The 27,255-nt window shown below is 35.3% G+C and overlaps 1 protein-coding gene across 1 annotated transcript; it reads right to left on the reverse strand.

Annotated features, from left to right (window-relative positions):
* METTL14 (methyltransferase 14, N6-adenosine-methyltransferase subunit) lies at positions 1–27,255 on the reverse strand. Its single transcript, XM_021684464.1, has 11 exons — positions 27,054–27,255; positions 23,548–23,636; positions 22,385–22,472; positions 19,158–19,238; positions 18,702–18,789; positions 14,790–14,880; positions 13,439–13,580; positions 7,967–8,059; positions 5,481–5,597; positions 4,156–4,366; positions 1–1,600 (listed from the first exon to the last, which is right to left on the reverse strand). Exons 1-11 carry the CDS (start codon positions 27,117–27,119, stop codon positions 1,296–1,298), a joined length of 1,371 nt encoding a protein of 456 aa, XP_021540139.1. The 5' UTR covers positions 27,120–27,255; the 3' UTR covers positions 1–1,295.

The raw sequence follows: 27,255 nt of genomic DNA on the forward strand, positions 1-27,255 counted from the left end.
CAAAACAAAAGTCTGATCTTAAGTCAGTCCTTTTTCATTTGGTAACAAAGGGAATTCCACTTAGAGAAAACAGACTCCCACATTTCAAAGGTTTAAAGTTTCATTAGAAAAATCGTACACAAAATAAAAAATATATTTTTCAAGAACAATAATGGTATTTCATTCATTAAATTCATTTAAAACATGAGTTACAGTAGAGAAAGAGAAATGACAGCAGAAAGTTTTATACAACCAATCTATCTGCAAAACCACACTCTTAAAAACAACACACCATACGGTCTTAATAAAAGGCAACTGCAGTTCCATTTTCTAAGCTGTCTTAAGTTGAGGGTTTTCTGTAATTGGTTTTTATACTGTTTTCTCCATAACAAGTTTAAAGATGTCATTTCCTCATCACCAAATACTTTATTCTCCAAAATAACTGATAACCAGGTCTCTCTGTTGTTGCATTTCTTTTACTTTCCTAAGGAATATAAAGCTGCTTTGAAGGTCAATCCAGGTTCAAGTCTATATCAAAGTTCTAGCACTTGGATATTTGTCTTCCTGTGCTTTTTAAGAAGTGTGATTCACAGTCATCTGTAGCTATGCAACTGAAATTATGATGAGCTTTTTCTCTCTTTTTAAGTCTGCCTACTAAATTCTACAACTCTTCCTCTCCCCACCGCTGGGAGCGCCAACCTCCCCTATCAGATTTAGATTTGGGAGGAGGTGATTTTGTTCAAATGCTCTCAATTTCTCAGTAGTAGTCAAATTATATCTGAGCATAACATTTTTTAAAAAGAAAAAAAAGTCTCTTTTTATTGTTTCATCGAGAAAATGTTAAAACTGTGACAGAAGTTAACCATCTGTCCCAACTCCATTCCATCAAGGCTCCCAAAGAGCCTTCCATGTGCTATGACAGCAGTGGCAGGATGCCTATTATCAACTGCTCCTGGCACTAGTACGACACGACAGATTGGGGCTTTTTCACTGTTCACTTAAACTATTTCTAAAAAGCAAAAGCCTCTGTAATTAGTTGGAATCTACCAGAATAAATTAGTCTCTGAAAGGAAGGTATTTGTTTCATTGTCAAGTTACATGCACATGACCAAAGGCAGGATGATCTGTTTTTCTGGCATAAAACTACACAATGTGTGTAACAACTAGGAGGGAGACTGGCTAAGATATTCCTGCAGCTTCGAGAACTTAAAGCAAAGCGCAAGCTGGAATTGAGTACTAAACAAAGTCCCCCAACTGGAATTCAAACTACAATGAAGAAGGTATAAAGGGCATTAGCAGGTCAGTGTCTCAAAGAGTTACCGAGGTGGAAAGCCGCCTCTGTGTGCGCCTCCACGGCCGCCCCTAAAGCCACCTCTTTCACCTCGGAAGTTAGAGCGATTCCTTTCTCGGCCGCGGCCCGCTGAAGTTCCACCTCTTCCTCCGCCCCTGGGAGCTCCGCCTCCCCGATCAGACTTGGATTTGGGAGGAGGTGATTTTGGTCGGAGTCTCTCAATTTCTTCTGTACATCCAGTCAAGTAGGAATTAGGAGCACTAAAGTAGGATGCATATGTTTCTGCATTATAGTTGCTATTTGTAAGAGTTGGTCCAACTGTAAGCCAGCCTGAAATAGAGGGAAAGAAAGATTATCTTTTTTCCCCCCCCCATTTCTCTTACTGATCCTTTAGGAGCTACTTCAAATCTCTAATGCATTTTTAAAGCTGCCCCTACCAAAAAAATAAATAAATAAAAAATAAAAAAAATAAAGATGCCCCTATCACTCATCCAATATTTATCTTTTTTACACAAGACATGGCATTTAATGATGGTTACACAGATTTCATATGTATAGATCTTATTTCACCTGCATGATTGTAACTTTTGTAAAATATCTTCCTCATTGTCTCCAATCGCATTTCACATTCTGTGAGAGTAGCACTTAGAAAAAAAAAATTACAGACTACACTGAATTTGGGCTCAGTGAAAATTTAATAAATTTTATTAACCTTCCTACTTGTGGAAATGATACCACTGTTTTCTGATTAAAATCCTGGAATCAACTTTTGCCTCTGCTCTTCCCAACCACAACATTAACCCAGCTGACAGGTGCTAGAAATTCAACCCGTACCATGTTGCTCCTATTCATTCCCATTTTTCCATGTCTACTATCACCCTCAAACGTGAGCCTTTATTTTCCTACTAGGCCAGCCCCCTACACATGTCACAGACACACATACATATTGTAAAGCTCTCCCAGCCTCTCCTCCCTCTGAAAGTGGAAAGCCTAAAATAAACTTATTAAAATATGTCACTTCTCGGCCTAACCTTCTAGGGCTCTCCACAAAGCACAGATTCATATATATGGTATCTAATGTCTTTTAGGATGAAACTTGAACTAACTTTCCAATCACATTTTTCATTAATGTTTTTCATGACAACTTCATTTGAGTAAAAAAATGAATCACTATAGTAACTGTTTCCATACAAACCTCCCCTCTGAAAATAAAAACAAACACATCATAATGTAAAAAAAACCCCCAAAACCCACAAAACCCCACCGCTGTGCCCATTCTATCCACCCTTTCAACCTGTTGAAAACTACATCCTTCAACATACAAATCAAATATACATCTTAAATGAAATAAAAATAATTTCTCAGAATTTTCATCACATGTTGTGCCTGTATAGGGACAAAGGTAGTTTTGTCAGCTACATTGCTAGACAGCTTGTAATGAGGCTGATTTCTGATTAACTGTATCTGGAATGGGAAAAATTACAAAGTAACTGTAAGTGCCCAATAAAGACTGATTTTTCAATTATTTACTCTTTTTTTTTTTTTAAAGATTTATTTTTATTTATTTATTTGAGACAGAGAGAATGAGAGAAAGAGAGCACATGAGAGGGGGGAGGGTCAGAGGCAGAAGCAGGCTCCCTGCCGAGCAGGGAGCCCGATGCGGGACTCGATCCAGGGACTCCAGGATCATGACCTGAGCCGAAGGCAGTCGCCTAACCAACTGAGCCACCCAGGCGCCCTCAATTATTTACTCTTCTGTTTATTATTTTACATAATTTCATGAAATTTGAGACCATGAGTTTCTACAACTGAAATATTTTCAGGTTACTCTGCTCACCAAAGCATACAGAAGTAGCTGATAGGCAGGGAGAGAGAAGAGGGGTGGATTACGTTATACACACAAGTTAAGGCAACTTTAAGGATTACTTTTTTTAGAATGAAAATCAGTTTCTTCTAAATTCTTAGGTACTTGTATGGCCAATTATTCTATTATAAATCCTTTAACTTTTCTTATGTTTTATAAAATTTAGGTTGTTTAAAACAAGATTCTGGCTCTTTTCACCTTTAAACTGGATTTTTAACATGCTAAGGCAGAGACTGATTTTATATATCATGAATAAAGCAATGCTACTTTTACATTTTCTGAGAAAGCAATAAAAGAAATAGAATATACTGACATTTCAATGACACTCTGTACATGAAAGTTGTGCCCTCTAAGAAAAAATCTTTGTCCATAACAGTCTAATTATTTTCTACTCATTTTTTTTTCAAAGTAGTAAATTCACATTACATTGTTTTCGTAAAAAGTTAAAATTTTGAAAAGACAACACCACTATACATGTAAGCAAACAAGCTAGGTATTTTAGTTTCTAATAAAGCCAAGATCTGTATTTCACAAATGTATGGTTATTTTCTGCAGAATTATTTAATCATTCACTTATGCATTTCTTCAACACGTTATTTACTGAATGATCTGAATGCTGGGTAGAAAGAAGTGAATAAGACAATCTTTGCCTTCCATGAGACTGCATGCTGGAGAAACTGACTAAAACATATGCTCAAATGAACCTGCAATTCATCTAATGATAAGTGTCATGAAGAAAAAGAAAATGGAGTAAGGGGAAAGACAGTGTTGGAAGGAGGAAGGAGGGGAGTGGAACAGGAAGGTGGCCACTTTAGACAGAGTTGTGAGAAAAGGTCTGTCAGGTATATGAATGAAAGCAGAGGACCATGAAAAAACAAGAATGAGCTTGGCATATCTGAAGTACAGCAAGAGGAATCAAACACATCATAAGAATTTTATTTTACACAGCAGTGTGTACTATTTCTTGACACCTATATCCCCACGGGTGATAAAGTTTTTCAAAGATTTTTTAAGGTCCTACCTGGTCGAATTGTACTATCTCTTCCAAACAAATGAAGGCGTCTTCTACCAAGGCAAAAATGTTCAATTATATGAAAAATTTCAACAGGCTTTTCTATATTGCCAATTTCAGGTTCTTCCGTGATAATCAAGTCAATGTCAACATTAGCATGAATGAAGTCCCCATCTGTGCTACGCTTAACAGTTCCTTTGATCCCCATAAGGCAGTGTTCCTAAATAAAAGTAAGAGCAGACCAATTAATCTCTTCATCAGCAGTCATATTTCCTAACATTTTACATTTCTGATGTCCCCAATTCCAAAACAAACTTCGTTTCTCCAAATCTTTAGAAAAATAGTTCTATGGGCAAAAACACAATAGGAAAGAAAACCTGGATCTCTGGATGTGGGAAGACTGCCAGGGAAGCTAGACATGACAGTATTAAATTTGGGGCCATGACGTTTTAGATCTGTGTCAATGACCACAGAGTCTTTTCCTCTGCAACCAGTTACGGAAACATGACACTTGACCTTGGAATCTTAAAATGATGTTATACTGGGGGCTTCATATATGATCCAAGATCAAAACAATATACAAGATGTAAGGCTTTTTATATGGAGAGGGGACTTTAATCATGTATACAGACTTCTAATTACTCAACCTAAGAAAATGGGAAAAATCAAACAATTTTTTGTTTGTTTTTTTGATCTTCTCTAATTAACCTAAATGGCAGGCGTATGGGTTAAATAAATTTAATCTCTCAGCTGACTCCATGAACCATTATTGCAAGGGTAACGTAGGTTCCCTTCAAAAGAATTTTCCAGTCTCGGGAAGACTTAAGAAAGACTCTCCCACTAGTCGCTCCCTAAAGAGTGAAAGACTGGAGGACAAACTTTTAAAGCCTGATAGTAACAGAGCAGTTGCATGGAGCAGAGTACGAACCTTGTGTAGGTCCTTAGGATTCTTACATAGGAAAAAGAGAAGGAAATAAGTATGCCTCTAAGCCAACCAGCTGTGAGAGTGTTGCTGCCATCTCTTTTTTTTGGACCCAGAGAAAAGGAAAAAATCTGGAGGGGTCAGAGGGACCAAAAGTCCATACTGACTTAGAATTACAGCAGTTTAGAACACACAAGAATACATATTACCTTCTCTAGCACAGTGAATGTTGATCTAACATAGTACATAAAATATTTTAAAGTTAAACTGGATGTACTACTATAACGTTCAATGCCATTTGTACAAATCTAAGAAAAGAATCTTTCTACCAAAATTAAACGGTATACAGTCATTTGGAAAAGCTTGAGGGAAAATAATGAAAATAAAGAAAACAAAACAATAAAGGCAATACCTTTGTTCTCTGGAAGACAGCTTTTGGATCTAAAGTCTTAGTCTTTCCAGGATTGTTTTTATTGGTTTTAATCCAACAAATATCTTCACATCTTCTGTAACCCCATTTGCGTAAACACTAGCAATGAAAGAATTAAAAAAAGAAATCCTTAGCTAAAAGAAATAAACAATACTTAAAATAACCAACCAGCATTAAAAAACTTCCTAGAGGTTTGAGACACTAAATTCCAAGATGTCACAGTAATTTTTAGTTCAGAAATAGAAAAAAAGAAATACCAGTCTTTAAATAGACAGCCATTATACAGAATGCATAGATACATTCTGGATATTAACATAATCTATAAAGTTAAATATCAAAACAAAGAATTACATTAATACTCCCATTTTTTTTTTTTTAAAGATTTTATTTATTTGACAGAGAGAGACACAGCGAGAGATGGAACACAAGCAGGGGGAGAGGGAGAAGCAGGCTCCCCGCTGAACAGGGAGCCCGATGTGGGACTTGATCCCAGGACCCCAGGATCATGACCTGAGCCGGAGGGAGTCGCTTAACCAACTGAGCCACCCAGGCGCCCTCCAATTCTTTAATACTACCTTCCACTGTCACCAATAGAAAGTGGGTTTTAAATCATAAAACACTCAGCCCCTCTTTAATCATAAAATTCAACAGATAGTTTGATTCCTAGCACCTTGATTTTCTATCCTCTGACAAAGCTAAAAACTACTGAAAGTATTCTAATTGATAGCTTCTTTTCAAATGAGAGTCTTATGTTATTTTTATATATTTAATACTAACAACTTCAAAAAATTCAAAGCCTTAGAACTGTTATGTAGATCTCATTACTGGATAAAACTACTTTCATCTCTATACAATCTAGAAAACAGAGATCTGACCCATAGTGTCCTAGAATCTGTTATATAAGAACATGTAACAAACACTTGCTAATATATTGCTTAGAGTGGCATATTGAGGGCCTAGTACCCAATGTAGATGCTGACTAGCTGGTGGGAATAAAAACATAAGATATGTCCTCCCCCCACCCCCAATGATCCAAGAGAAAGGAGGGGGAAAATAACTAAATTATGCAGTACAATATTGTTGGTACTTTCATTTCAGGAATGCTCTTACTGTGTAAAGTGAGAAACACCTCAAAATGAAACTTGGATTTTTATTTTAAAATCTCAAAAATCAAGATCAGTATCTGTTCCTGTCAGCGATTATTTGTTTTGCACTGGATATTCATTATACATCACAAGGGTCTAAATCCCCATGCCCTAATCAATTTAACAAAAAGCTCATGAGTATTTCTCATGCTGAATTATTTTCGCAATCATTTTTGGCCAAAATCTGCTTTCACCAATATGACAGGCTGCTACATAAAAAAATAAAATAAAACCTCCTAATCATTTTCAACCTAATTTGGGAGGTGGAAGGCAAGTCCAAAGCCAGATATTAGAGCTATAAAAGGTAAATACCAACATACCTATAAAAACACATAGTATGTTTCTATTTTCTTAGCTTTTCCAGAGCATCTTGGGGAGGCACCAGCAAAAAACAGATACCCAATTGGAATACAGTTATAGTCTTACCTTGGAGTTAATAAATGATACAAGCAAGGATGTATCCAACAGTCTCAAACTTGTTATTTATATAAAGAATACAAAGTAATTGCAGAATTTCAGGATTTTAGCACAAATTGATCTCAATATAATCCTACTTAAATTCTTTACTTGTCAAATGGACACTTCCTAAAATTACCAGGATTAAATGAGATCATCTGCTGTATAACAAGTAGTATGTCCTAAAAATGGAAGGTGTCATCTAATAACAAGTGAAGAAACTGAAACCCACCAGAGTAAAAATCTCTACCCAAAGTTCACTGCTAGACAGCAGAACTGAGACCAAAACTGAATGAAGCTTTCTAATACTTAGCCACATGATCCTATGATTCTTGGATAAAAAAGCATATGCTATTTTGTTTCCATTTAGAAATCCAAAATACTGCAATAAAAAATAAAGGTCTGAAATACAGGAAATATAAGATGCTTAAAATAAATACAGGTGTTACGTAACTTCTTTCTCACTCTCATTCAATCGTTCAAACCATGTGTTCCAAATGCTGTGTTATTTTTCCAATTTGTTTTGGTTTCTATTTGGAATTCAGCAGTTAATATTATTCAGAAGAGTACTTTTTAGCTCCTCATAATGAGCAGTAAATGACACTAAGCAGCCTGTTTTTGAGCTGCGGTTTCAAATGTCTAAACTGTTCTCCTGAAATTGTAACAAATCATATTTGGACATATTCAACCCTAGTGCTAGTTAACTGAAGAGTACTGCCTTTCATGCATTCTTTTCTGAACATATTTTTTTCCTTTTGAGTATTTTAGCAACTCAAGAAACAAAGGACAGAATAACATCTATCTTCAAACTTTTTATATTTTTTCTTATGAATTTAAAAATCCAATTAAAAAAAAAAAACATCTTACCACTCTTCCAAGGTCCAATCCCTCCCCGGAACCACACCAGAGAAAGATAAATGATCGAGGTGCTGCAATCTCATCAATTTCTAACTTCATAATCTGTAGGAAACCAAAACAATACTGCATAAAAGTATTTTGTTTCCCAGTCATCCTAAATCCAAAAGAACAAACATTGAGATTTATCAGGACTTTCAGTAGATGTGTTCTTTAAATGTACTAATTTTCATTAGAAAATAAATTTTATCCTTACAACTTATTCTACTGTTTTCTTATTCTATATTAAGAAAATAAACACACATGCACACACATACACATACACTTGATTTTATGCAGAAAAAGGTTATAGGGACCATATTCATAGAATAATGGAATTTTATAAGATGTAGCTTGAGAACAGCCCTTTATGATTTACAGAAAAAGAAACTCAAATAGAAGAGGTTGAATTACCCCAAAATTAGGGCAAAATTAAAATGAAATATAACAAATGTTTGGGGAAGATCTGGTTTTCAGTAACTACAAAAGTTCTATATAAAATAAATCAATATGCACATCTCATTATAATGACCACTTTAAGTCTGAAATGCCAAAAAAAATAGTCTAATTTTTCCAAGGAAGACACACAGATGGCCAACAGCCACATGAAAAGATGCTCAACATCACTCATCATCAGGGAAATACAAATCAAAACTACTCAGTTTGTTTCTCAGAGTCCATAGTCTCTCATGGTTCATCTCCCCCTCTGATTTCCGCCCCTTCATTTTTCCCTTCCTACTATCTTCTTCTTTTTTTTAACATATAATGTATTATTTGTTTCAGAGGTACAGGTCTGTGATTCATCAGTCTTACACAATTCACAGCACTCACCATAGCACATACCCTCCCCAATGTTTATCACCCAGCTACCCCATCCCTCCTACCCCCCACCACTCCAGTAACCCTGTTTGTTTCCTGAGATTAAGAATTCCTCATATTAGTGAGATCACATGATACATGTCTTTCTCTGATTGACTTATTTCGCTTAGCATAATACCTTCTAGTTCCATCCACATCGTTGCAAATGGCAAGATTTCGTGTTTTTTTTTTTTTGATGGCTGCATAATATTCCATTGTATATATATACCACATCTTCTTTATCCATTCATCTGTTGAGGGGAAGGGGGTGGGGGGATGGGTTAGCCTGGTGATGGGTATTAAAGAGGGCATGTATTGAATGGAGCACTGGGTGTTATATGCAAACAATGAATCATGGAACACTACATCAAAAACTAATGATGTAATGTATGGTAATTAAGATAACATAATAAAGTAAAATTAAAAAAACTATAATGAGATATCACCTCATACCTGTCAGAATGGCTAAAATTAACAACACAAGAAACAACAGGGGTTGGTGAGGATGTGGAGAAAGGGGAACCCTATTGCACTGTTGGTGGGAGTGCAAACAGCCACTCTGGGAAACAGTCTGGAGGTTCCTCAAAAAGTTAAAAATAGAACTATCCTACGATCCAGCAACTGCACTACCAGGTATTTACCCAAAGGACACAAAAAAACTGACTCGAAGGGGCACATGCACCCCGATGTTTATAGCAGCATTGTCAGCAATAGCCAAACTATGGAAAGAGCCCAGATGTCCATCAACTGATGAATAAAGAAGATGTGACATGTATTTACAATGGAATATTACACAGCCATAAAAAAAGAATGAAATCTTGCCATTTGCAATGACATGGATGGACCTAGAGAGTATCATGCTAAGCAAAATAAGTCAGTCCGAGAAAGACAAATACGATTTTACTCATACGTGGAAGTTAGAAAACAGAACAAATGAACATGGGGGGAAAAAAAGAGAGAGGCAAACCATACAATAGACTTTTAACTATAGAGAACTGAGGGTTGATGAACGAGGTGGGTGGGGGATGAACTAAATGGGTGATGGGCATTAAGGAGGGCACTGGTTGTGATGAGCACTGGGTGTTGTATTAAGTGATGAATCACTAAATTCTACACCTGAAACTAATACTACATTTTATGTTCACTAACTGGAATTTCAATAAAAACTTGAAACAAACAAAAAATTAATCTATAATTTTGTTTCCCTTGTATGTGTTGTTTCTTTATATGTGTTCCCTTGTATGTGTATGTTTCCCTTGTGTGTCACATTGAAAAAAAAAACTTGTTCAATAATTAAATCTGTAAATTTCCACATAGTCACATAAAAAACTGTAAAACTAACCATTTTATATATTCTTTTTCTTCTAGTTTTCTGCCACAGTTAAGTTTCAGAGACCATGGTTTAAGCAAATATTTGTGTTTCATTTATTTAAAAAATCTTTAATAACAGATCCATTTAAGTTATAACCATATCATCTCTAACTTAATCTAAACAAAAAAAACATTATTTGACAGTAATAATGGAAATAAGCTACAATATGTATAAGCCTAGTGAGTTTTATATTCTGACTTTTCTAAATCTTGAAATCTCATCTAATATTCTCATAGGCATATAAATAAGTAAATACGTAACACACACACATACTCCTACATGTTTATACGTGAAACAGATAAAAATAAGTGATGACATACATTAGTGAAAACATCAAGCAAATTATTCTCTTGACATTGCAGCTCTAAATGCTAAGTGTTGGTATTTTTAAAAAGTGCTTATATCCTCTACCAAAATGTGTTGACCACTACTGACTCTCTAATGTGAAAGAGAATACTTGTGAAATCCACTTTTCTTATTTACATTTTATATATAAGTTTAACTACTGGCACTTTCTTTAGGATATTATCACATAAAGGTTAAGAACTTAGGGCTCTAGGGCCAGACAAAACATTTCAATATACCAGCCAGAGTTCAGTGAAATTCAAGTGAAATCAAGAATATGCATATAAAATAGAGTTCCTTTATTTCAAAAACTCTATTAGTCTGTCACCTGTAGTTGAAGCTCTTGTGTCTTCACTGACCAAACCTTAGAAACTGGCCAGAGAAAATAAAGTTCAGCCTAGTTACAGCTGACCCATGAACAATGCAGGGGTTAATGGCACCAACCCATATCCCTCAAAGAAAATGCGAGTATAACTTCTGACTCCCCAAAACTTAACTACTTATAACCTACTATTGACTGGAAGCCCTACTGATAGCATAAACAGTCAATTAACACATATTTTGTATGTTATATGTATTTTATAGTCTATGCTTAAAGTAAGCTAGAGAAAAGAAAATGTTACTGAGAAAATCATAAAGAGAAAATACATTTAAGCTACTGTTCTGTAAAAAATCCATGTAGAAGTGAAATCGTGCAGTTTAAATCCACATTGTTCAAGGATCAACTATACTAATCAAAGACATAATGAGATTTTTTTCAGTTTTCTTTTTTTTTTACTAAAGTCACAAAGACTGTTTTTATAATATTAATCAATTTTGATGAAGATATGGCTAAATAGATATTTCTCAAACACTACTGGAAGGAACATAAATTTGTGCAACCTCTCTGGAAAATTTCCCAGCAATAAATATCAAGAGTATTAAGTCTTCTATGTCTTTCGAATACTATATACTGTTACCTTTCTGAATTTCAATAAGCACAAATTACATTTATCATCAGCGGATGGGAAAAACTTTTTCAAAGTGGTAAGATCCATAAAAATGTAAATAAAAAATGTCAGAGGGATTGAAGATGAAAGGAAAAGCTTCAAGGAGGAAAAACTAAAAGTATATCTTGAAGATTAAATAATATTAATAAGAGTAACTATCATTAACACAGAAGAGGACATGCAAAAATTCAGCACCATTTCCTATGAAACACCCGTCTTACAATGTCAGTCCTTTCCTTTCCCAACCTCCCTTCTGTGCTCAACACTCCTGGCCTACTCTCTCCTTGAAATTCCCTATTCCCTTGGCCCCTATGATGTTCATACTCTTGGTTTTCCTTATTCATCTTTGACCCATTCTTTTGACCTCTCTTTTATATGTGCCTCTTAAATATAAAAGTTTCCTGAGGCTTTACTGTCAATCTACATGTTATCTTAAGACACTATCTCAGGACAAATTTATCTATTCTCATAGGTTTGATGTGCTAATCTTCTGAACCTCTATTTTGAGACACAGATCTGTCTGTCCTTTGAATGACATATTCCTATTACAACCTCCACACAGCGGTCTTACATACACCTCAAAATCAACATGTTCATATGATCTAATCCCTCCAATCCAGCTCTTCTTAAATTCACTCTTTCTCAACTGGTGAAAACTCAACCCACTTATCCCAAGACTCAAATCTGAGTCATCCTTAACTCTCCCCCCTCATTCCAATAACTATAGCTCACCACAGTATCTACTACACATTACTGAATTGATCACCTTTCTGTTCTTACTACCATCACCCTATTCAAGGTCCCTTTATCTCCTAACTAGGCTACTGCAACAGTCTTCTAACTGCTCTCCCCTTTCCAGACTTTTCCTCTAGTTCATACTATACACACTAATCTGACCATTTAACTAAACTGGTTAAAGCCCTTCAAAGACTCCTTAATGTCTTCAGGATGAGAGTTTAAGCTTCTAAGAAGACATCATCTCAAGAAAGGCCCAATCTGTATTCTACCATCAACCTACAAACCAGATATTCTTTGGTTCCATCCCTTCTGCTCTTACTGTTCTTTCCATTTGGAATCACCCAGCCCATCCTTTTCTTTATTTGGCCAATTCCAACTAATCTATTTATCCTGTTAAAATGTCACCTCCTCTTTGTTCATGTACCCCTTCCTCCAAGGCTTGGTCAGTTTTTCTCAGATCATCTTACGCAGTCCTCTATCATGGAACTAACAAAATAATAATGCAATTATCTGTTTAGGTCAATATTTATCCCATTAAACTAGGTGCTCCTTAAGTCCAAGTACCAGGTCTTATTCATCTGTGAATCTCCAGTATCTACCACATTGCCTAGCACAGAGTGGTACTCAATAAGTGTTTGTTATTTTTGTTATTGATTGGTAAAAACAGGTAACTTTATATAACTGACTGAAGTTATCAGCTTGCCTAATTTTATTTAGGAAAATGTAATTTTATCACAATTATACTGAAATTATGTATCTTTTTTATCCATTATACTGTAAGTTCCTTGAAAAGAAATCAGTTTTTTTATATATATACCTATTATACTCTACTGTTTACTAAAACTAAGCAAATGCAGAAAGAGTTATCAATCATTCTGGCTTTAGACTTTTCTAGCTATACATCCAAGGACTCTAAAACTGGAACCGTGAGTCTTCTATAGAGTACTCACTACCTGCTCAACTTCCGCCCCAAAAAAAGAATCAGACCAAAGATAGTGTAATATTTGTCAGTGTACCCTGGATCTTCTGTCACATTATATACTATATATTTACGATTCCTAAAAAGGTAGGAATATTTAGAATCTTCTCATCAAATATTCATTTGAAAAATAAATAATTACAATGTAGAAAATTTCATCATACATCATCCCAAGTCCAGCATTTTTCATTAGCAGTGATGCCAGTTTCTCTGTAATATTCTTCTAAAGGGGGTTCCAGAAGAATCACATCAAATTTAGGTGTCAGTTCTCTGATGTCAAAGGCTTCTATATCTGCTTGTAAGTACCTATTTGATTAAGGCATAAAAAGTGACTAAGAGATTTTCAAATACCTTACAGATGATAATGAAAGGAATTTCTTAAATATTACTAAACACTATTTACAAAGTAATCATAAACTAATTAGTGATACTTTTTTATGCAGGAGTATCTTTCTTCAGTATAGACAGTAAACCATCTACCAACACTCTTCTCTAGAAGATTGATATAATCACACTACAAACTAAAATCATATTCCCCTATGTACATCGAGAATGTACTTCTCTCATTTTTACATTGAAAATCCATACTAGTATGTAAGTCTCTGAGCCCCATTTCATCATAATCTGAACATTATTTTTTTCTTAATTGTTAAGTTAGAAGAACTATTTGTTAGCTTTAAAATCCTCCCTCTAAAAAATTGTTTCTAAAGATGGGTGTAATTTTCTTTTATCAATTTGTTTTTTAGTAAAATTGTTTATATTAATAGCCTTTTCTGGCTACCTAGTATAAATTACAACTAGCCTTTATTGAAAGGTTTTTTACACATAGTATGAAAGTAATTTAAATATAAAATACTTTAACAGTTTTTTAAATTGGATGAATATTAGAATCTGCTAATATTTTTCTCCATACACTTGGACTTCTTTGTGATTCTTCTAATCACTAAGAGTATACATTTTAGCAAATTGTTAAGTGTATAAAATGTTCAAAGTAAGCTAATGTGAATTAAGTAGATTCTCCAGTTTCAAAGACTTTTTACACATTTTTGAAGAAAACATTATTCTGTTTAGCAAAGGTTAAAATGAATTTTCATAATCCAGTATGTTAAGAATAGTATCCCTGAATGCTGAGTTATAATTAATTTTTATTTTCTTCTTTTCCTTCACCTAAGTTTTCTAAACTTCCTTCAATAAATAAACTGCTTTTTGAGAGGAAAAGTCATTTAAAAACATTTTAAGAAGCTCAAGAATACAACAAACATGAACAATTTTCTAAGAAAAAAAATTAAAGACACTTTAAGGAAATTGTCTAGAAAACTGAAAAATAAAATGAGAGCCTACTAGTGTACTCAGCACTGGAATGTCAAACGAATCTATTTTACCATACAGAAGAAAACAGTCTGTTAACATTAAATAGGTGCTGAATTTTTTTTCAAACAGAAAGGCTATAGGATAAAAAGACTGCTATTTTAAGCTTGAGTTGGCAATAAAAAGTAACTGAAAAAACACACTTACATAGGAGGAGTGTTAGATTTAGCTATTAACTCATCTTTCAGCCTGATGAGCTCCCTCAGTTTAGGGTATTCTTCAAATCTGTCAGCCAAACCTGAGGACAAAAAATAGTAAATAATAAATTTCAATAGAAGTTAATATCAGTGAATTCAAAGGTTATGAGCCCCCTCAGGAAAACAAAACAATACACAATTACCACTTTATTCTCGTGTCCTTTTAAAAAGTTAATTTTGAATATTTTAAAATATTTTATATATACATTTCATATCTAATGACCCTAATCCCACATGCAGGCAAAAACCCAGATGTTCCAGTCCAAATCAATAAACCATTTAATCTCTCATATTTAAGTTAAATTTGCTCACAGCATTAAGTTAAGCCATTCTGTTCTGAGGGAAAGAAAAGAACAACTGCCTTCTTCTACCATGTTTTCCCCCCTTTCTATTAGCTAAAAGAATTCTTTCTCCTTAAGAAGTTAGTGATTATTGAGGTTTGTACTTAGCTTCTTAAACAGTTATCAAAAGCAGAGAAAATGAGTATTTCTTTTCTTTCTTATGATTACACATAGGAAGAAACAAAGAATAGTTAGAGATGAGAGAAACACTGCTGATGATCTTAAATTAACTGGCTATGGTTCATGGACACAATCCTGGAACAAATCTAGTAAAGAAGATAATGAGTCCCTAATAGTAGACTACCTCTCACCTCCAAGACAAGTTGTCTTCTCTGAGTATTTCTTATATCAATATTTACAATTTTAAAGATTTCATATCTCCACATTATTATAAACCAAATCCCCATATATATTTTCAGGCTTAAGATCTTAAAAAACATATATAAGTCCTACAAAGGGTACTTAAAAATAGGAGACTCACTGTTCCCATGTCCTCAAAAATGTTTTAGATCTTTGAGCTCAGAAGAGATTTTAGGTAAAGCAGCATAATGCCTGTTAAACAACTATACGGATAAGTAAGGCTTTGAACGTCAAAGATTCCTAAAAGCTTTTATTTGGTTTTCTCCTCCGCCACCCCAAGAAACATATTCCTAACAATATAAATCATATAAGCATCTTAATTTAAAAGCCAAAAGTACAGATAGTAATAACTTTAATATCAAAGAGTAAAAGTGAAAGATTTTGTTTTGTTTTTTTTAAGATTTTATTTATTTATTTGAGACAGAGAGAATGAGAGAGAGCGAGCACATGAGAGGGGGGGAGGGTCAGAGGGAGAAGCAGGCTCCCTGCCAAGTAGGGAGCCCGATGCAGGACTCGATCCAGGGACTCCAGGATCATGACCTGAGCCGAAGGCAGTCGCTTAACCAACTGAGCCACCCAGGTGCCCCAAAAGTGAAAGATTTTGTAAAGCCTCTTCAATCAGTGCTTATAAAACAAATTGCAAATAAAACAAGTTTAAAGACTTTTATTATAGTCAGGTTTTAATCACAGAAGAATTGGCTCTCACTCTTCTATAAAACAGAAAGTGCAAGTTTTTCTCAATCTGTAATAGTTATCCTAAGTACTTTATCTTTGCTGTGGGGAAATAAGTATCTTAAGAGCAGAAAGGTAGATAATGAAATTCAGTTATACAACTATCATAAAAAACAGCTTTACTAAAGTATAACTGATATATAAAAAACACACATATTTAATATACACAATTTGATGAATTTAGACATAGGCATGCACTGGTGAAATCCTCACAGCCAAGGCAACAGACATATCCATCACCTCTAAAAGTTTTCTTGTGTTCCTCTGGGTGTGTGTGTGTGTGTGTCTGTGAGTGTATGTACGCACGCGTGTACATGTGTGATAACGCTTAAGATGAGCTCTACCCTTAACAAATTTCTAAAGTTTTATTGACTATAGTCAACAGCATTGCTGTATAGCACTATGCTATACAGTAGATCTCCAGAACTAATTCATCTTGCATAACTGAAACTTTATATCAATTCAGTAACACTCCCTATTTTCCCCTTCCTCCAACCCCTGATAACCACTGTTCTCTGATTCCATGAGTTTGACTATGTTAATACTTCATAAAAGTGTAAGTATTAATCATATTACATATACTCTTTTAGGTACCTAAGTATTTGCATATTTGTTCCTTGGCTGGCTTATTGTACTTAGCATTATCATAACTTTTTATGCTACAGCTAAATTTTGCTCATGAAAACACTAAAATCAGTCTCTACTTCAAGAGTAACACTGCTTGCAAGCAACACAGAAAAATAAATCAGATGACATCAAAATTAAAATTTTTTGTGTGTTGCAAATTATACCATCAAAAGAGTAAAAAGACAACCCCACAGAATTGGAGAAAATACTTCCAAATCATATGTCTGATAAGCGGCTTGGACTGAGAATATAAACTCTTACAATGTAATAATAAAAAGGCAAATAACCACTTAAAAAATATGCAAAGAGTTTGGATATTTCTCCAAAGTAAATACTTAAATAGCCAACAAACATATGAAAAGATGCCTAATATCATTAGTCACTAGGAAAATGCAAGTCAAAATCACAGTGAAATTATCACTTCATACCCACTAGGATGGCTATAATTAATAAGACAGATAAATATTAAGTGTCAAGCATGGGAAGAAACTGGGACCCTCATACACTGTTGGGAAGAATGTCAAATGGTACAGCTGCTTTGAAAAACAATTGTGCAGTTCCTCCAAAAGTTAAACCGAGAATTAACACATGACCCAACAATTCCACTCTTAGACATATGCCTAGGAGAAATGAAAGCATATGTTCACACAAGAATTTTACATGAATATTGATGCAGCACTGTTTATAACAGCCAAAAAGTGGAAACAACCCAAATGGATGGATCAACAAAATATGGTACATACATACAATGGAATATTATTTGGCAGTCAAAATAAATAAAGTACTGGCTCATGCCACAACATCAACGACTCTTGAAAACATTGTGCCAAGTGAAAGAAGCCAGTCACAAAATACCACATATTGTACAATTCCATTTATATGAAATGTCTAGAATACGCAAATTCTTAGAGATAGAAAGTCAATTAATGGTTACTTAAGGTTGGGGGCAGATGAGGAGGCGGCAATGGGAACTGACTAGTAATGGGGTTTCTTTAGGGGAGACGAAAATTACATTGTGGTGATGATTGCACAAACTGGATTAACTAAAAAAAAAAAAACCAAACAGAATTATATCCTTTAAATGGGTGAATTATATGGTATATGAATTATCTCAATAAAGCTGTTTTTAAAAATGCAGGGGTAATGCCTTTGAGGGACTTATTAGTAGACTGGACAGGGGCCGAGGGAAGAACCTCTGAGCTTGAGGATATCTTAATAGCAACCTCAAAAACTGAAAAGCAAAGAAAACAAAATCAGAAAAAACAAAAAAAAAGCTAGGAAATAAAAGACTGGAGTTAAATATTTAAAATGTGTTGAAAAAATAAAACACCAGCCAAGAATTCTATACTCTGTGAAATTATTCTTCAAAAGTAAAAGAGAAATAAAGACTTTCTTAGAAAAATAAATATTGAGGGAATTTGTTGCCAACAGACCCACCTTGCAAGAAATGTTAAAATTCTTTATAGAGAGAAGTAAAAAAATAATACAGGTGAGAAAATCAAGCCTACAAATGAAAGGAAAAGCATCAAAGAGGAAATAAACGAAGGTAAAATAACAATGCAAGGATAGTCACAGAACCAAACTGAAGAAGGAAGGAAGGAAGGGAGTAACACTGCTGGAAGGAAAAGGAAGGTATACTGCAAGTATGCAGAATGAAAACAGGAAGCCAGGAAAAATAATTTTGGAATTAGAAAAGCCAAGCCAGGAAAAATAATTTTGTTAGAAATAATCCATAAAATGGATAAATTACATGCATGTAATCAAGAGTTAGCAATAGCATATTCCCAACAAATTTAACATACCTACATCCCTGATGAAATTTTGAGGTCTATGTCCAGTGTCTACAAAATGTTGGCAGTAATCATTATGGGGATTTAAACTCTGCGTTCCCTAAAGAAAAAGCCAAAATTAAATTAAAAGCATTTACTCTAATGGCAGATACACTAACTCTGTAATTTACTTTTTGTTATGAGGCCATACAAAATAGAAGTTGATACGCAGATTAAAAAAAATTAGGAATATTTGAAAACACAACTAAAATGACAGTATTACTCTTTAGTAGCTACAGACATTGATACAGCATTATCTCATCCTCAATGGCCAAGTATCAGAAGTCTATTTCAAGAATAATTTTAAATGATTTTTATTTTATAATAATTATTCCTCAATAACTGAAAAAAATGTTGAAAATAAGTATTTAAAATTTTTTCATGCATAGAGCTGAAATGTGAAGAGTTATGATATAAAAATTTATTTACCTTAAGAAAAGTACTAGAATCTTTATAAATCTCTTCTTCATAAGGCAAATTCTCTTCTTCCTGCTGCATTTCTAATTCATCCTTGGAAAAGGAAGATTAAATAGACATTTTATGTATAGGAGGAATATTTTATGTATTTATGATATCTTGAATATTAAGACTCAATATAAATATTTTGTTTTTTAAAGATTTTATTTATTTATTTATTTGATAGAGAGACAGAGAGAGCACAAGCCGGGGGAGCGGCAGGCAGAGGGAGAGGGAGAAGCAGGCTCCCTGATGAGCAGGGAGCCTGATGTGGGGCTCGATCCTAGGACCCCAGGATCATGACCTGAGCCGAAGGCAGATGCTTAACCGAATGAGCCACCCAGGTGCCCCAAGACTCAATATAAATATTTCATTTCCCTAAGACATAATTTTTCAAATTATCATTAAAGTCAAACACTGAAGTCTTTGCATTCTTATCATTATCTAGTTATTTTTACAATAAATAAAAATTTCCTTTTCATTCTCATCAATAAATACCTGTCTCTAACTACTGATTTTGTTGACTGAATTGTCTAATATTATTTATCTCATACTATAGATATTAGAATTTAGCTCAAATCATGAAAGACATGGCCACCAATGGGGCAATTTTATTTCTATTAAACACCATATGAAACTACTATTTTTATAGATCAAAAATGTTAAAATATCAGGAACTGTATATAGTTAAATATACATATTTATATGATAATAAGTAAATAAAGTAAAATGATAACAATAAAATAATCACTTATATTTAAGTTGCATATGAGCATATACCAAAATGCAATGCACAAAACAGTATTTATGAGATTAGGTAACTGTATCACTGAACTTCCTAGAGACTTACTGAAACTATGCATTCTCTCCTCTATTAAATATAATTGTACAACAATTAACTTGAAAGAAATGGAGATAGGTTTTTCGTCTATAATACTTTCTTTTCAACTAAATATTGCAATTATAAGTTTAGAAGTTGTGTTTTTTCCTTTGGCCTCTTTCAGAAACGGTTCTACATTATTGTCTAGCCCATAGGTTCTCAAAATATCTTAATTGTACTACCCTACTAATAAACATGGAATAACACAACTCAAAAAAGACAGTACTGTAGCCACTCAAAATTTGATCCCATTATCCAAAGTTTCTGATACATCTACCTCCTTAGTCTTACTTAAGAATATTATTGTCCAGTGCTTACTAGGCATTATGCTTTATATCCATCACCTCTTATATTAAAATGAGGAAACGGAAAGATCTTAATTGAACTGATTACAGGACTACTTCATTTTATTGTGCTTCAATTTATTGCACGCTGCAGATATTGCATGTTTTACACACTGAAAGTTTGTGGCAACCTTGCATCGAGCAAGTCTACTGGCACCATTTTTCTGACAGCATTTGCTCACTTCTTGTCTCTGTGTCACATTTTGGTAATTCTTAACAAAATTTCTAATTTCTTCATTACCATATTTGTTATGATGATCAACAATCTGTGATCAGTGATCTCTGATGTTACTATTACAATCGTTTTGGGGCACAGTGAACCGTGTCCATACAAGATGGTGAACTTTATCAATAAATGTTGTGTTTTGATTGTTCCACCAACTGGTGGTTCCCCTGTCTCTCTCCCTCTCCTTGGGCCTCCCTATTTCCTGAGACACAATATTGAAATTAGGTCAATTAGTAACCCTACAAGTCCTCTAAGTATTCAAGTAAAAGGAAGAATTGCACATTTCTCACTTTAAATCAAAAGCTAAAAATTATTAGGCTTAATGAGGAAAGCATGTGGAATCTGAGACAGGCCAAAACCTAGGCCCTTTGTGCCAAACAGCTTAACTATGAATGCAAAGGAAAAGTTCTTGAAAGAAATTTAAATTGTTACTTCAGTAAACACATGGATGATAAGAAAGTAAAACAGCCTTACTTCTGATATGGAAAAAGCTTACTGGGTCTGGACAGAAGATCAAACTAGCCACAGCATTCCCTTCAGCCAAAGCCTAATCTAGAGCAAGGCCCTCACTCTCTTCAATTCTATGAGGCCTGAGAGAGGTGAGGAAGCTGAAGAAACGTCTGAAGCTAATAAAGATCAGTTCATGAGGTTTAAAGAAAGAAGTCATCTCAATGTAAAAGTGTAAGGTGACGCAGGAAGCGCTGATGTGGAAGCCGCAGCAACACTGAGGCAAGACCCTCCACCAGCAAAAAGATTAAACCTTGCTAAAAAGCTCAAATGAAGGCTAGCATTTTTTAGCAATAAAGTATTTTTTTTAAAGATTTTATTTATTTATTTGAGAGAGAGAGAGAAAGCGAGCACAAGCAGGGGGAGCGGCAGGCAGAGGGAAAAGAGGGCTCCCCACCGAGCAAGGAGCCTGATATGGGACTTGATCCCGGGACCCTGGGATCATGACTTGAGGGGAAGGCAGATGCTCAACCGACTGAGCCACCCAGGCATTCCAGCAATAAAGTATTTTTTTTTTAATAAAGATTTTATTTATTTATTTGACAGAGAGAAAGACAGCGAGAGCAGGAACACAAGCAGGGGGAGTGGGAAAGGGAGAAGCAGGCTTCCTGCAGAGCAGGGAGCCCGATGTGGGACTCGATCCCAGGACCCTGGGATCATGACCTGAGCCGAAGGCAGACGCTTAACGACTGAGCCACCCAGGCGCCCCAATAAAGTATTTTTAAATTAAGGTATATAACTTGTTTTATTAGACATTAATGCTATTGCATTTAATAAACTATAAGATAGTGTAGACATAACTTTTATGTGCACTGGGAGACCAAAAATTTCATCTGACTTGCATTATTGCAATATTCACTTCATTGTGGTGGTCTGGAACCAAACCTGCAATATCTTCAAGGTGTGCCTGTATACATATGCTACTGACAATTATTTTAGAAAGTTTAAAATCGAGCTTTTCATCAAATTTATTTTCCTGGATAAGAATCTGTTATTGTAGGGCACCTGGCTGGCTCAGTGTCTGCCTTCAGCTTGGGTCATGATCCCAGGGTCCTGGGATTGAGCTCTACATTGGGCTCCGTGCTCAGCAGGGAGTCTGCACTCTCCCTCTGTGTGCTTCTCTCTCTCTCAATAAATAAATAAAATCTTAAAAAAATAATAAAAATAAATTTTAAAAAAAGAATCTATTATTGTGAGGATTTATATTTTTCTTGACCAGAAAATTGCCCTGTTCTCTACTTGCCTTATATTCTTCCATTTTGTCTTCATCTGTCTCTCCTTCGTCCTGATACTTACGTTTTGCATTTGGAGCAGAGGTATCGTAGGAAGCCCTGAAAATTAAAACTGAAGTGTTACACACAGATATAGAAAGATGTATAAATGGCAGCTATTAATAATATTAAATAACAGCTTACAGAAACAGAACAAGGCACATTTTTTCTGATTAAGTAGTATCTATTCATCCAATTTATAAAATAAAAAAAAAAATCATAAAACCTGATTGGTAATCGTGTATTTTACTTTTATGAGAAAGCAACCAAATCAGAAACTAGCTTTTATAATGGATGAGTGGCAAAAAGAAACTTCTACATTATATATCATTCTAATCTGTCTTAAGCAAAATTGATATTCAAATTAATAACCAGAATACTGAAAAATTCTAAGTGCTTTATGAACTACCAAATGAATACCACTTTTAGGGCAAAGTGTGTTTTCTCTCATAAGAATTTGTAAATAAAATTATTTATGGTATATAAGCTAATTCTTAGTCTAACATTCCATTTTCTAACTACTTCATGAATGAGAAGTTACTATATTCAGAAAGTATTTCATAATTCATAATTCATGAATACTAAAAACCAGTATTTCTGAAATTTTTTTTTTTTTTTAAAGATTTTATTTATTTCTTTGAGACAGAATGAGAGAGAGAGAGAGCTCATGAGAGGGGGGAGGGTCAGAGGGAGAAGCAGACTCCCTGCCGAGCAGGGAGCCCGATGCGGGACTCGATCCCGGGACTCCAGGATCATGACCTGAGCCGAAGGCAGTCGCTTAACCGACTGAGCCACCCAGGCGCCCTGAAATCTTTATTTTGATGCTTGTCGTAACAACACACTTCATACCTAGGATTGTTTATCAAAACAATAACCAGGGGCGCCTGGGTGGCTCAGTGGGTTAAGCATCTGCCTTCAGCTCAGGTCATGATCTGGGATCTTGGGATCAGCCCCATGTCGGGTTCCCTTCTCAGCAGGGAGTCTGCTTGTCCCTTTCCCTCTGCCCCCCCCACTCGTGTTCACCCTCTCTCTCTCCCCCTTTCTCTCAAATAAGTAAAATTAAAAAAAAAAACAAACAATAACCCTTTCACAATATTAACATGTCACTAAAAAAAAAAAAAATTATTCAACTGACCTGCAAGTTTCTCTTGTTTCAGCAATTTCTCTCTGCTCATCTTTGCTATTTAACACAGCACCAATGCTGTCGGCACTTTCTGCTCCCAACTGAGAAAAGACAAAAACCAAAAATTAGATCATAATGTATTGGATAGCCTTTCCAGCCGGTGTAGCAACATTTAACATATCAGATATTAAAAGAAAGAAAACAAAAAAACCCCCCAGAGAAACCAAAAAGCCCTAACTACCTCAGCAGGCAAATGGAGGAAAAACTAGAAATACCTTGGAACAAAACCATGTTAATTAGGAACAAATTTGAGAGCTAGCGAGCATTTTATACTTTGTTATATTTTGAAATTAAGGCAATTTCAGCCAATCCTCTACTCTTTAAGTAAATAATAAAACACAATTTAGTAACAGTAGCAATAACAAAAAAAGCAGCTAACATATAGTGTATATAGGGTGGTAGGCATTAACACTTTGTATCCATCAGCTCATATATTATATCTTATGTATCCTGTGCTGTAGTAAGTATCTATCCAGTTTTATTCAAGCCAAGTCTTTATACAACGATTTATAGGCACAATACTGAATTTTAACACTACCTAAAAAATGGTAATGCAATTCTGTTTGGCAGTTGGGGAAATTCTGCAAAATACAACAAATAACTAGTTGAGATAAGCTGACTACACAGAGTGGGATCAGTTCATGGAAATCTTTAAAAGCCAAATGAACAATTGCAGAATGCAATTTATAGGCTATGAGGAACAATTTAATATTTGTAAGTACAAGAAGGGCATGAGGAAATCTGCATTAAATAGTCCCTTTAGCTCAGGAAAGGGAATATACTAAAATATCAGAGCAAGTCCCTAGCCTTGATCTTAAACAATTACCACTGCCTTGGAGTGCCTGGGTGGCTCAGTCGTTAAGTGTCTGCCTTCGGCTCAGGTCATGATCTCAGGGTCCTGGGATCGAGCCCCGCATCGGGCTCCCTGCTAGGCGGGAAGCCTGCTTCTCCCTCTCCCACTCCCCCTGCTTGGGTTCCTCTCTCGCTGTGTCTCTCTTTGTCAAATAAATAAATAAAATCTTTAAAAACAAACAATTACCACTGCCTTTTTAGTTTGCCTACTTCATGACTCCCCAAATCTTTCTCCAATGATAAATCTCTTACAATATATCAAATGTTCCTGACATTTTAACTCTTCCAATTATTTTATTGGAACTTCCAGTTATTTTATTTTACACTTCAATTATTTTATCTTTACTTTTGTTTTCTTCTCCCCAAGTTACATGTAAGCTCCCTAAGGAGATGAACTCTGTCTTCTTGGTATCTGTATGTTCAGCAGCTTGCATAATGCCTAACTCAAGAGTAGATACTCAATATTTGAATGAACCAATTAGATATCCTACTACATTAGAATACAATGTATTACAATAGAAGTGCTTTAAGTCAAAATTCTGCTCACAAAACTGTGGAATGACTGGAGTAAGTAAATCATAGATTTTCCATTATGGAAACACTAAATATATTATTTTAATAATTAGGACAATTTGGTATCATTTGAAAGCATATACGAATTTTTTGGAATAAAGCTACAGCTAAGTTAAAAGCAGGTGTAAGTTGCTGATGTTTATATTCTGTAAAACAATAAGTAATATAGTGTACTCAACAGTAAGGACAACAAAAGCCAGGTGGAAGAAGATCCTTAGCTAGAGAGATCAAGATCTCTCTGCTAGCTTTCATTACAATGTTCTGACCTGAGCTGTGCTACAGTGGATGGACAGAAATCAGAAAGGAAGGAGGACAATTTTTTAAAAATCGTAAAGTATAAATTGCACAAATCACATTCTAGGGAGTAATCTGTGTTGTTCATATGGAGAAAAGCAATCAAAAGAAAGGCTGAAATTAGTTGGTAAAGTGGAGGTCTGTCATTGATTATATCAGACATCCTTACTTAAGTGGAATAGTTCCTAACCAACTAGAAGACTAGGGAGCAGCTAGTGTACTGGAAAGAGCATGGAAAGGCCTAAAACTGCAGCTTGCAAACTTACAAACTTTGTGGACTTCAGCATGTAACTTAAATTCTTTTGAGCTCTATTTTCTGCATCTGTAAGATGCAAATAGCATCTGACTTGTATGACTGAAGATAATGTATATAAAAAGCTTAGCAGTCTTGATTCATTGAAGGTATTTAATAAACAGGACCCATTATTAAGTTTTATGCACTATGCAAGCTCTTTTAGGGTAAGGACTACTTTTTATACATAGTTGAATTGCCAGTGGCTACTAGATCCCCTGGTATATAGTAAGACACAAAAATAACTATTTACGAATGCATTTTAAGTCAAAGAATTCAAAACTCAAAAATAAGAACCTTACTTGGTGGTAACAAAGCTACTGAGTATTCTGAAGACAACTTGATAAAAGAAGGTGGGAAGAAGAAGGCTTGGAAAAGATACCTGATTTGTCCCAGATCATATTGCCAGAGGGACAGAACAGATCTGATTCCAAAGTCCCACATTTTTAACACTATACCACAAACCTTTCCATCAGATCATAAGAGTTTAGGTTTCAAATTTTCATTTACTAAAACCAAGATTCATTACTGAAAAAAAATGGTAAGATGCCTCATTAAAACCTCTTAGTATTTTCTCCATCACTTTTACTGATATGAATGGTAGGATGGGAAACACAAACTCTCTCAGTAGAGGTGTACATCTGCATTTTCTGCATGTGTACTCTCCTGATCAAGTGTTAACTTACACACGAGAAGCAGTGAAGACAAGCTTTGGAGAGACAAACTGGGTTCAATTTTCTGGCCTAGCGGTGAGAGACACGGGGCAAAAATTACTTAACCTCTCTAGACTCTGTTTCATTATTCGGTAAGTGAAGTTAATGATACCTATTTGAAGGGTTTGCTGTGACTGATACAGAGTAAGAATTCACATGTTAGCGATGGGTGATGACGAAGATACCGTACTTAGCACAGCGGACTGCAACACACAAGATGCACAAACTAAAATTTACACTCAGGCTACTTCTAATGCAGTCTTTAGACATGATCCCAAAGAAAACACTATAAATCTATTTCACAAGGAAGCCACAATCTCAAGAATTACGTGTTAAGAAGAAAGGCAAGACACAGAAGACCATTTACATAGTTTAGCGAAACTTAAGGGATAACAAGTCACTCTTCCTTGCGTGAACTACGGTAATTTATTTACAAAGACCAAAGCTTTGTATCCCCATCCTTGAGCCCTGCGCCAGACACTTGGCGTGCATTCCGTAATGGTTGCTGAAGACCAGTCGTGGCGTTCGGTTTAGCAACACAATGACCGCGGCACAGTATGGAGAATATGAGGGGTACTGCGGTGGTTAAGAACAAGAAAGGCAGGTAGGCCTAGGGAATAGGGTCGCGGAACCAGGAAAGTATGCACCGCAGTGGGTAGGCAAAGACAGAAGAAAGACCGGGAGGAGAAGGGAATCGCGCACGCGCATTCTCGATTCCTCCCTGGGCCGCGGACCTGCTGCGCAAGGAGCTGTCGCCGTAACTTCTGCCGCTCCCGGATCTCCTGCAAGCGGCTGTCCATGTCCCAACTCCTGTTTCCCACTGCCCCCAAAACCTGACAATTAGCGGATGAAAAACAACCCGATTTTTCTTCCGAGTCTGTGAAATACAAGATTCACCGGAATCTTCAAGCACCGGGTGTCCCTCAGCCTTTCCTC

The sequence above is a fragment of the Neomonachus schauinslandi genome, chromosome 2, assembly GCF_002201575.2.
Source record: "Neomonachus schauinslandi chromosome 2, ASM220157v2, whole genome shotgun sequence".
NCBI classification, from domain to species: domain Eukaryota; kingdom Metazoa; phylum Chordata; class Mammalia; order Carnivora; family Phocidae; genus Neomonachus; species Neomonachus schauinslandi.

Excerpts from the sequence above, each read along its gene's own strand:
- METTL14 (XM_021684464.1), bottom strand. The coding sequence starts at position 27,119 with ATGGACAGCCGCTTGCAGGAGATCCGGGAGCGGCAGAAGTTACGGCGA. Across the intron at positions 23,637-27,053 it reads GACAGCTCCTTGCGCAGCAG|TTGGGAGCAGAAAGTGCCGA; the intron begins GTCCGCGGCCCA and ends GTCTTTTCTCAG. Across the intron at positions 1,601-4,155 it reads AGATAGTACAATTCGACCAG|GCTGGCTTACAGTTGGACCA; the intron begins GTAGGACCTTAA and ends CCTCTATTTCAG.